At 44.3% G+C, this 12,175-nt stretch overlaps 1 protein-coding gene across 1 annotated transcript; it reads left to right on the plus strand.

Moving 5' to 3' along the window:
• Window positions 1-4,207: 4,207 nt before the first annotated feature.
• Window positions 4,208-9,997, plus strand: LOC119526508 (CD5 antigen-like). Its single transcript, XM_037825641.1, is given in 5 exon segments — window positions 4,208-5,714; window positions 5,717-5,897; window positions 7,007-7,324; window positions 7,869-8,189; window positions 9,427-9,997. Coding segments are annotated over 5 exon segments (1,032 nt in total). The 5' UTR covers window positions 4,208-5,531; the 3' UTR covers window positions 9,456-9,997.
• Window positions 9,998-12,175: the final 2,178 nt, after the last annotated feature.

A 12,175-nucleotide genomic window follows, 5' to 3' on the forward strand; every position in this document is an offset into this window, starting at 1 on the left:
TGCTTCTGCTATAGATGGGACCTGCGTCCCTTCCTCCTCTCAGAACACTTGCAGCCAAAGCTGACTATTGCTGCTCTGGGGCTTCCTTCCAGCCTTAAATTTCAGTTCACCATCTTCAGCTGCCCACATCATGGCTCTGCTATTCTTCTTGATCCTTGGTGAGTATCTCTTTCTGTTGATTTAGGCTGCAGAGTTTTCTAGGGCTTGGAGCAGAAGAATCCTTCCCTGACTATCCTGCACAAATCTAGGTGTATTCTTTTTCAGAAATGTTGCTATATTAGGTTACTTTCTTGGGGTAGAGTAGAAATATGTTGGAAATAAAGTAGTTATCTTAGGTTAGTTGTCTTTTTCTTACTCCCTTGTTATGGTCAGTTTGAAATTTTTTTATTGCATGTTTTTCTAATTTTTTTATTTTTTATGTAGTTGATTTTTTAAAAAAAGAGTAAAATTAAATTAAATTAAATTAAATTAAATTAAAGAATGAAATCTAGGTGTATTCCAAGGACTGGCTTCTCCCTGCTTTCCTCCATTGTCTATATATGACAACTGTTCTAAACCTCAAAAGGCCACTTAATTCATATCCAATTTGTAATCCACTTTGCCACATTTGTTTTTCTATTTGCGTCTAATATTTTTACTAAACAGTTTATGATCATTTATTCCATTTCCCTTTTTCCATAAATTTCCTAAAATGTACTACTTATGGGAAGAAAAATAAATGGAACATGGGTAGCAGGTAGAGAGAGGAAAGAAAGTTGAGCTAAAAAAAATAAAACCAATACCAAGACCCAAAAAACCTTTAATTGATTATAATGTCTGATTTTCTCTCAAAAATTTTTAGATACTATTTCCCCAATTTCCCCCTGCTTCTTATTGCTTAAGTTAATCTAGAATGAGTGAGGATTTGGGAGCCAAAGAAATCTGGGTTTCTGAATTTATAAGGCAGCATATGTCTCTAAAACTTTGCTTCCTCATCTATGAAATGAAGATAATATTATGTTTCTCAGAGGTTGTTTAGGAGACTTTTCATGAGTGAGCTTAGTTAGGGCATCTGACTGTGCTTGCTAGATCCCTTCCTTAATCAATAGTATCTGTTTTCATTGCCTTGATAAAGTCCTGGTCTGTCCAGTGGATCCCTGAAGCACACAGTGATCTGTAATCTTTCTCTCTCATGCCCTCTCAGATGGGTACTTATGTGCTTTATGTTGGGCAATGACTGTATCTTAAACATCTATACACTCCCCACAACACCCGGCAGCCTGTCCTACCCATCATAAATATACTATTGAATCTTCCAGACTCACCTTCAGTCCCATCTCCTTCATGGAGTCTTCCTGGTGTGTGCCACCCCCAGTTCTCTCTCTCCTGCAGAGCTTTCAAGTCACTTACTAGCTGTATCACTTTCTAGCTTGCATTTCAGATCTGGAACATCCAATTTCCTTTGTACAGGCATGCAACGATTTGCATACACGTAATACAACCTTGGGTTTTTAGACAGTTGCAAACAAGGCCTCACTGACTGCATCTAGTTGTGGCCACATCCTAAATATTTAGGGTAAATGACTATTGATGAGTCCCTTGGAAACTAAGGGAAGAAAATATTCCAGGATAAGCCACTGGAATATTTGGATCTGCTTAAAAATCTCTAGGCTGGAGGTCCAAAAATATTAGTTCCTATAGAAAAATTCCAAGAGTGGTGAGTTCTGCAGTTAAGAACGTCTGGGTCTCAGAGATGTTTGGAGGACACAGGCCCCAGGACACTCTGTAGAGTTAGGAGGGAGCATAATGGGGTGAAGAGTCCAGTTTCAGGGAGAGCCTGTGGGGAAAAACTTTGATGTTTCCAAGATGTGCTGGTGCTTAAATGTGGAGATTTGGCACTGAATGCAGAGAAGCTTTCTGACCTGTGGGTCTAAACCAAGTGTCAGCAATCCACGGTCCATAGCATGTTTTTGTATAGCCTGGGAGCTGAGAATGGTTTTTTATATTTTTAAATGGATGAAAAAAATTTTAAAAAGAATTTATTTCCGGATATATGAATATTACATGAAATTTAAATTTCAGCATCCATAAAAAAAGGTTTATTGGAACACAGCAATGCCCGTTCATTTACATATGGCCCATGGCTGCTTCCACGCTACAAAGGCAGAGCTGAGTAGATGCAGGAGAAACCATATGACCTACAAAGCCTTAAATAGTTATTTTCTGGCCCTTTACAGAGAAACTGTGCTGACCCTGGTCTAAATGTAGTGCCAGTGAACATAGCCATGAACTCTCTGTGCAGTTCCCGCTGCATCTTTACCTGCCGCCACTGGTGTCTTGCCCTTGGCCTTTGGTGTACTTTCTTGTTGAGCCCAGAGGCTGCTCACCACACATTTATATCAGGCAGTAATAACCAATCAATATAATTGACTGGAATAGAAAACCAAATGTATCCATGCCTGGGGTAGAGCCACCATCACTTGTAAAAGGGCAGGACGGGGTCAGTTAACTGGCAGAATTGTTCTCTTTGGTTTCTAGTCCATATCCATGTGTCCCTCAAGGCTGTTCATCTCAGGAGGACAAGTTCCCAGCAGGACCTGCCTTGGAGGGTCTTCATCTACCATTCTAACTTTCCCAGAAGGCTGGGCAAGGGCCTTGTGTAGAGTTGTGTTCAAAAAAGACTTGGAAATTGATTACTTGATCTCACTCACTCCCTTTTTTCTCCCCTAGCCATCTGTACTGGACCTGGCCTCTTAGGTAAGCTTTTATGGGGTTCCTTAGGGGGTGGGTTCCAAGCTCTGGGGAGTGGAAATTTTGAAGCTTCTTGGTCCGTGGAGGGATGCTCTGTTTCAAAACAGGTCCAATAGACTTTCTTTCCAGGTCCCCAGTCCGCCCACTCAGTCTTGTCTGCGTGGACTCCACCTCTAGAACCTAAAAGGAATCAGGGTGGTTCATCCTGTAAGGGGAATCGTCCCAACTCAGCCTTAATGGTCCAAAGAGCTTGGCCAGCCTCCATGTAGCATATGGCTTTATTTCAGACCCAGGAGGCACCTCATCCCTTGTGGGCATAGCTGGGAAATGAACTTCCTTTTACTCTGCTGGATACCAGCACATCCAGGTCCTCCTGCCAACCTCAATGGCATCTTCATTTGAATTCGAAATTCATCTGCCACTGGGAAGCACCTGGCTTGATTAGCAGAGTGCAGGCTGGATTTCAGCCGCCACTGGCCACCTCTGTAAGAATTCCTTGGGAGATGAACAAAAACCAAGGGGATATGGTGGGGCTGCACACAGAGAGTGAGTTGATGGGAGAGGAAGGCTATGATGGTTCAAACTCAAGGATTTGTGAGTTCTCAGTTTCTTTTACATTGTTCCTCTGGTCTACCCTTCCTCTTGACGGTAGAGTCTTTACCAGACAGAGGTAGCTACAAAGTCTGCTATAGGTTTGAAGGCTCCTGCACCCTGCTAGATACAATCTGATTTCTTAATGAGTGCTGCTTCTGGGTTTTCAGCCCAACACTCTGATCTTTCCTCCTCTGGCTTCCAGGGCTGTCAATCATTGCAGGTTCTAGGAGACAACTGCTCTCCTTACAGCCTCCCCCCATCCCAGGATGTTGCCTCTCAATTCCTGGGTCCCTCTCTTAAGCCCTCTGCTGCTATAAGCTGCTAAAGGCACTGCCTAAAGCACAGCTACCGTGATTATCACCTCTACTTTTCTCTCTAGCCTTCAAATCTTTTCTTGGCCATTCTCTCTCCTCTCAAGCTGTATTTTTTTAATGCTTATTCAGTTTCTTTTTAAAAATATTTCTTCTTTTCTGGGGGCTGTTTTAGTCTTCCACTCCAAGGAAAATGAAAATTCATTGAGTGAGTTTAACACTAGAAATTTATAATCCAAAATAAAATAAAATAACATGCACATGATCCAGAAAGCTAATCTTTCCTGGAGTACCTAATAATGCCAGTCCAAACTCTAATCATAGTTACAATGAACGATACTGACTCAAAAGTTATTTCTGGGTGACTCATTTTGAATTATATTTGTACCCAAATGTGTAAGACTTAAACTCTGGTGTGTAAAAGCAATAACTTTCTTAGTTTTTCTTTTACTAAATTTAACTTTTTTATTTTTAGCCTCCATTCTGCATATTGCCAACATAAATTAAGGACGGAAAAGAGAAACCAAAACCAAATGAACAAACCAAACGTAAGCTTCCCAATACAGTTACATATCCGTCAGATCAGAATTTTCATTCAACCTCTGCTCCTGGGGTTGATTACAAGTTCTGGGGAATTTATACAAGGATGAGGCAAGGCAGGCGGTGGGAAATCTGGTCCTCAGATGCCATGGTCTATTCATGCTGGCATCTGAGCAGATGATGCAGTCTCTGTTGGCATTTGTTAAGCTCTGTATATCTCAAAAGCCCAGAGACCACCAGTCCAAACGTGACCCCTCCAAGTGCACCAGAAGTCGCTCAGCCAAGTGACCCACCCAGGCTAACTGCCCTATTCCGTGGAGGCAGCAAATGCAGCTCTTCTCTCGGCCTCTTTGGGGCTGCAGGAGACTCAGTGGGGTTGCCTCAAGCCTACTAAATATAAGCTCCTAAAGGCAGCAGCGCCATCATCTTGTTCGTTACTGTTCTCTGCGTTCATAAAACAATCCCTGTGACGTAGCATGTGTTCAACACATCTTTTTCCCCGAGGGGCTCTTTGTTCCCTGGGGTCCCCATACTGCCACCTCTACTCTACTCTGTGTCCCGGTAGGAGGGAGAGACTTTCTGTTTTTCTTTGCTCCCTCCCTGCCCCCTCACCCCTAGTTCTAGCCAGGAATCAGAACCAAGTCCTGGATTCCTCAAAACTTATCTGGAGGCTCTGTGGAGCCTCTTTCCTATTCCCAACCTACCCTCAGTGAATCCCCTACATCAGGGATTGGGGCTTTGAGACTCTGGCTCTTCCCTTGCCCTGAGCTGGGTGCTTGAGCATGGGAAAATGTCATAGGAAGCATCAAGGATGGGTAGGGGTGGGTCACTGATAGTAGGAGAGAGACGGGTTGTTCAATTTGGGAGCCCAGATTATACGTAAACCCTCTGCCTCAATCTGGCTGCCATGGGGAGAAAGTTGTGAAGAAAGAACACAGCAGTTATCAACTCGAAGTTGTCCTTCTGGCCTGGAGCTTCCACCCGTTGACCACGTCACCATAGAGGATCATTTTCCTTATCAGTGAAATAGTGGGAGGATTTCTAGTTGCCCTTTTGTTTCTGACCACCAAAGATTCTAAGCACTCTGCTGGCTCTTCAGTCAACTTCCTTTCTTCATCTTCAAACTGAAAATCCAACAGTCTTATGTGGGTACCTCTAGCTGGAGTTTTTTGGTAGAGTCAAATTAGGGGCATAGCAGAATCAGAACTCAGAGCTGGAGTCCTGCAGATCTTCTTCCTCCCTTTTCCTTTTACGCTCCCCTTTCCCCTCTCCCTTAACTCTCCGAGTCTTCTGTGACTGGTGGAAGCCGCCACAAGTTGACTGAACATATCCTTGAGTACCCTCTGGGCTACTCTCATGTCTCCAGTAATATCCCATCTCTCTGCAGAGTCTTCATCCAGTGTGCGACTGGTGAGCGGCCCCCACCACTGTGAAGGGCGGGTGGAAGTGAAGCGGGATGGTCAGTGGGGCACGGTGTGTGATGATGAGTGGGACTTGAACGATGTGGCTGTGGTATGCCGGGAGCTGGGCTGTGGAGCTAGGCTGTGGAGCTGGGCTGTGGAGCTAGTGGTGAAATATATAAGCCACTGGCAGAAGAAATGCAACCAATTCTCATCAGCGAGGTCAAGTGCAATGGGACGGAGGACACACTGGCTCAGTGTGGACAAGAAGATGATGTCTATGATTGTTCTCACAACGAAGATGCAGGAGCATCATGCGAGAGTGAGTACGGCATGGCTCAGAGACCATCCACCCACACCCATGTGGCCACTCTTATTTCTCTTTATTCCCCACCACAGATTTTCACACAGGCTGCAATGGCTAACTGGTCCCTTGTCTGTCACATCTCACATTTTCTCAGTTGTGAACCCTGGAGATAAAAGTTATAATCACCTAGAATTGTTACTCATACTTGGTTGAGCTAATACTTTCCTCTCGGTTACAATCTGTATAAGAACCCATTTCCCTTCACACACACACAGAAACAGTTACAGATTCTGTGGCGATCTCTAAACATTTTGTTGAATAGTGTATCTTCTCTTTGGAGCTGAGAGTGGGGTTATGGGGAAGAAATGAGCTCACAAAGTATAATGCATGCTTGTTTCACAGTTTCACCTCTCAGTGAGTCTACTGTCTAATTAGATAGACAGGAGATGCACATAGGAAACCAATATATATACATGTATATATATTGTGTCTTAATATAGCATACATAGAATTCCTTTGGTCTCTGCATATTTACTTGCTATGTATTAATAATTTCTCCCCTGTCTGTGTGTACTCTCTCCCCCATTAGACTATGCTTTGACTGGGGGATAGTCCATATCTTCTCTTTTCCTTGTCTCCTCACAGAGTTTACCAGGAAAACAATCATTGAATCTTTTTGCCCTGATGCATTCGTATTCCTTAGAAAGACTGAGGGCTAGGAACACTAATTCTGGATAATTCAGTGATAATGTCAAAATTGCACTAAAATTTTTTGGTCTTAGGCACATCTTATGTGTTATTATTATTATTATGTTGTTGTTGTTGTTGTTTTTAAATCTGCACAGTGTTTCTACCTGTCGCTTGTGAGAAGCAAATGAGAAGTTAACTATGAAAATAATTTGAAGAATTTTAAATGATTAGAAATGGTTAGTGACAGAACTGAGAAAGAACATTCACTCATCCATTTGTTTACGAACATCTATTGGGGAGTTACCAGGTGTTAAGCACTCCAGTATACATCACACTAGACACCAAGAACAGAGAGATGGATACAGTGGGCTCCCTTTTCCTGAGAAGACCATGTTTCTGCAGGTAATGACCACTTCCTCTTTCTTTTTCCCCAGTCCCCGAGACGGTGCGGCTGGTTGGGGGCCCTGGACGCTGTGTAGGAAGAGTGGAGGTGAAGCACCGGGACCAGTGGGGCACTGTATGCCAAGCAGGTTGGAACCTCTCTGCTGCCAAGGTGGTGTGCCAGCAGCTGGGATGTGGAAAGGCCATACTGACCCGGACATACTGTGACAAGGCTTCCCATGGCCAAGGGCCCATCTGGCTGAGCCAGGTGTCATGCACAGGACAAGAACTAACCGTTCTAGGCTGCCATTCTGAGCCTTGGGGGAAGAATAACTGCACCCATGAGGAAGACACGTGGGTCCATTGTGAAGGTAATGCCTGCAAGCCCACTTCATTCATTCATTTGATTAAACGGATTTCCATTCAACCAATATTTACAGAGAACTTCTCTTACAATAAATGACAATAGCAACATTACTTATTTGTGCTGATCCTCAATTTTCCCATCTTTAAAATGGGGGTAATAATACCTGTGTTTGAATGTGAAAATTTTTTAGACAACATTAAGCACTATATTACTATGAACTCTTATGATATTGAGTTCTACATAATTGGGACAGAACAAACCATTTCACATACCTGTTGAGTTCTTTAATTTTTAAAAAGTACTGGAAATCATCTATAAGTATTAGGTTTATAAATTAGATGGGGAAGGAAAAAGACCTGAGGTAAGGAAACAAACTTGGGCCACACGGATTGGAACCCAATGGAGACATCAAGAAGTAGCTGGAATCAGAAATCTCACAAGGAAAGTTTCAAATATGCTGTTGGGGTTTGGGTAAGGATGTAGATGATGTTATGTTTTTTTCTTTCCTTGCCTCTTTCTAACCCCTGACTTCCTCCTCCAACCTGAAGATCCCTTTGAACTGAAGCTGGAAGGAGGAGACAACCACTGCTCCGGGCGCCTGGCAGTGCGGCACAAGGGCACGTGGGGCTCTGTCTGTGATGATGGCTGGGGAGAAAAGGAAAACCAGGTGGTATGCAGGCAACTGGGCTGTGGGAAGCCCCTCTCTCTTTCTCCTAAAGCCCGGAAACCCTTTGGCCCAGGGGTTGGACACATCTGGCTGGATGACGTTCATTGCTCAGGAAGGGAGCGATCCCTGGAGAAATGCCGGCACCGGTTTTGGGGGCATCATGACTGCACCCACAACGAAGATGTGGCTGTGATCTGTTCAGGTAAGTTCTGTAGACGGAGTCTGTGAGGACTGGTGTGGTGGGGATTGATGGAGAGGAGGTGATGTGGGTGGGCTCTGGGATAAGGGTAGATCTACCACTGCTGTAGGACTGCCCATGCCTCTACCTACCCCATGTGGACTTCCGGGGATCTGACTGATGCATTCCAGTGGTTGGTGCTGCATGTGTGTGTTTTGTAGGAGGGGTGTGCTGACACCAGGAATACTAAAAATATATACAATTATTGAATATGAGCACAAGGGGGGCTTTGAAAAGTATTGGATAAACAACCTTCTATTAACCATGAAGAAAGTGAGGGCCAGAGAAGAGAAGCAGCTTTCCAAAACCATAAAAATTGCTTTCAAATGATAGAGTAGAACTAAAATGATCAGTCTTGACTCTCAACCCAGGGCTAGTTTTCTTAGATGACTCCAACCTTCAAACTCTAAGTTTAAACTGTGGAAGAGGGCTCTACCTCATTCTATCTGTGGTCACTCCCCAGATTTTAAGTGAGTCAGTGGGAGTGGGGTGTGGAAATGGGGGTTCTTTGGTTCGGTCCATGAAAGAGTCTTATCAGAGAAGCCCAGATACCAGCCTTGCTCTGTGGACCTCTTCAGGTGATTGGAGGAAGAGGCCGTATCCCCATTTGGACCAGGGAATGCAAGTGCAGCTCTTTGGTGGCTGACTGGAGAAATCCACAGAGCAGAAGCTCATTTTTGTAATCAGGGTAGGAGCTGGCTGTGCAAGGATACTTAGTTAAATGCTCAACTCTGTAAATAGGAAAGAGCTGATAGTTGACGAAAGAATGTGGGGAACCATTTAGTGCCCAGAAAAGGAGGGATAAAGATAGAAGACCAGGGTTTGAGCTCTACAGATGCCACTTTGAATCTTACAGAGTCAGGAAACTGCTTCAAACCTCAGTATTTTCATCAGTAAGATAGGGAGGCACCTGCTCCATTGACCTCAGAGTTCTGTGACTGTGTGAGGATTAAACATGTTAATATATGTGAATACTGTTTGCAACTTACCTGGGAACTAGTTGGCTATGTCCCTTGGATCCTGCACTGGATCCTGACTGGCCCAGCATCGATGTGGGGTATGTGTGTGGCTTAGGCCCGGGGAGGGTCTCTCTTTCCTGTTCTGGGCACCGTTCTTCTTCCTCAGCCTCTTTGAGCTTGAATGTGACAATCCCTTCCAGGCCTGTCCCCATCCTTACGGTATATTCTTCTTCTCTTTACAGCAAAGGACTCTGACTTTCCTGGTGCCTGACCTGGCCCCTGCTGCTCCCTGAGTGTCCCCTGCTTGTTCCCATGGGCCCTGATTATCCCTGTGCTCATGCCGGGCTGCAGGCTTCAGCCACCCCTTCCTCACCCCCTCAGTAGAAATGCTTAAGGCTTGTGTTCTCAACCAAGCACCCCCATGACTGCCTGGAGACATGAGATGTGAGGGAAGAAATGGAAATCTTTTGCTGGGAAAGATGAGTTTCTAGTTGCCCTCTCCTCTCTGCGGACCCCTCAGCCCTGGCTCTGGCCTTGCCTGTGTCTTCCCAACTTGCCTGAGACCCAGGCCTGTCACTATGATCAGATGTCCTGGCCATTACTAAGGCAAGTTCTCGGTCTGTAGACAAGATGAAAGGAATGAAGTAACAAAAGGAACATTTGAAAGGAAATGTGGGTAGGCAATTTCATGGAACTTGGGGTAAACTTAGTCTTTTTGAACTCTTTTCCTCAAGACTTGGGTGATCACAACAATTAGTAATACCTCCCTACCCTGTTTTTCCTTGCTGACAATAAAACATTCTTCAAGGAGCAGAGCAGTATCCTTCAATCCTAGAGCTGATCTATTTTACAACACTTGGAATAAGATGTTGGATCCTCTGAATTCCAGGACAAATATCTTCTTTGTCCATCCCTACACAACTTGCCAGCATGGTTAGCATTTATCAAGAGGAATCTTACCAATGGATTTACTTTATCCAAGGAGAAATGTATTGGCCATGGAAGTGCCGCTAGGAGAAGGGAAATAAAGAAGCTGAGAAGGTTGGGGAGGCTGTACCTCATGCCAGTAAGAAACCATAGTGCTAGTTCTATCAAGTGGAGATTTGGGGCCTGTTGGCCTGATGTAAAACAGGATGATTCTGAGGAGAAATCAAGACTTCATGGTAAAAATAGACAACCTTAGAATCTGAGACTAAATTGAGTATCTATACCATGCCTACATTTATACTATCTAATACGTTACATATCACAGCCTCAGCAGTTGTCTCTCTGTGTGATATTTTCTTTCCGCCCATGGGGAAGCAGGGGTGTCAGCCTCTCAGTGACAGTCTTTTCAGGAGACAAGGAGAAGAGAACCAGCCAACAGACACAATTATATTTGAAATACAGACCTCTCCTCTGAACGTGGAGCTCTTTCCCTTTCTATTTCCCACTCCAGCCTATGAACCTGAATCATTTCTTCCACTACTGCATTCCAGACTGATAGTCACCTAATAATCCAACTCTAACATCATGCCTTTTTAACCCTACATCTTTTTCAGCTATGCTTCTAACCAGTGCCTTTATGTTTTTTAACTCCAAAATACACTGGTCTCTAGACCCTGACTCTAGTTAATTCCATAAGAACCATCAGCTGTAAAGGCAAGACAGCTAGTGGGAGGAAGGGTGCAGTGGAAAGGTGGAGAAAGAGAGAGCCGAACATAACCCGGGAGTCAGGAGTAGCAGCTGTGATTCCCTAAGGGTTTAGCAGGTGAAACAAAAACACTCAAGAGAGAAAACAATTCTGATATTGGAGAGCCATAATGATAGAATAATGGGGTCTTCTGAAAAATGAGTCCTCAAGGAAGTACGTGGAACTGATACATGTGGGGACAAAGATTTGCCCATTCTTCAGGTTCAGGGCATGCCTGTCAACTTTGCTCTGCATTACTCAGATTAAAAAATGTGAGACAGACCGCCAGCAGAGGGCGCTAGAGTCATGCATACTGCGATGGAATCCCATGGCTACTAAACACACTGGAGTGCGTTTCTGCCACCAAACCAACTGCCCCATTGTAGGAGCTCAATAAATGTTTGTTGAATGACTCTTTAAGAGCTAGCTTGGAAAAATAAGCAGAGAAAGCTAGCTTCATAGTTGGGAAGAAAATGTCTTAAGGCACATTTTGAGATTCACCTGATCTACTCAAACAGACTTTACTTTTAGCCCATGAGTTCTCAGAAGTCTACCTGGTTTGCCCTACAGTATAGTATTCTGCCCCCTCCACCCATGCTATCTGAAATCTAGAGGCATCATGAGCAATCTCTGCCTTTATTGGGTACTGAAAAGCCCCTTTTCCCTTAGTACAGTAGAAAAGGGTTGGAATTTCACAAAAGGAACTGATTTCCCCTTAATTTCTCCATTAAAGCTCCTTTTGTAAAATTCCAACCCAGTAAGACCCCTGGGAACTAATCAGATAAACGTAACAGCTCCTTGAGGAGAAAGGGTGAACCCCACACTGAAAGAAGGGTCTGACCATAGCACATCCAATAAGAATGTGCCACTGAAGGAGGACTGTTAGAAAATTGAGAAGCTGAAAGAGAAAGTTGAGACTGTCCAGAGAAGAGGGTTCCCTGACTCAAGAATGTGGCTCTCGTTTGATGTTCAAAGTGGAGGCGGATAAAATGGGATGTCACAGTCTGAAGAGATTAGCATAGACAGAGACCGCCAACGCTCACAAATACGCGTGTTCTCCTCTTCTTCCTGGACGCACCACTGGTCTGCGTTCTCCAGTCCTCTTGTTTCTAGGTGGGGCCGTGTGGCTAGTTCTCTCCAATGGAAGGTGAATGGAAATCATCTGTGACACCTTCACATCAACAGTTAACTGCATCTTGCCATCTCCATGCTCTTTCTCTCCCCATCTACTGGGTGTCTGTAGAAAGACCCCAAGGATATAAGGGAGAGCAAAACCGGAAAATGGAAGGAGCCTGGATCCTGAATGACTGGGTAGAGCC

The sequence above is a fragment of the Choloepus didactylus genome, chromosome 2 (genome assembly GCF_015220235.1).
Source record: "Choloepus didactylus isolate mChoDid1 chromosome 2, mChoDid1.pri, whole genome shotgun sequence".
In the NCBI taxonomy this organism is placed as follows: domain Eukaryota; kingdom Metazoa; phylum Chordata; class Mammalia; order Pilosa; family Megalonychidae; genus Choloepus; species Choloepus didactylus.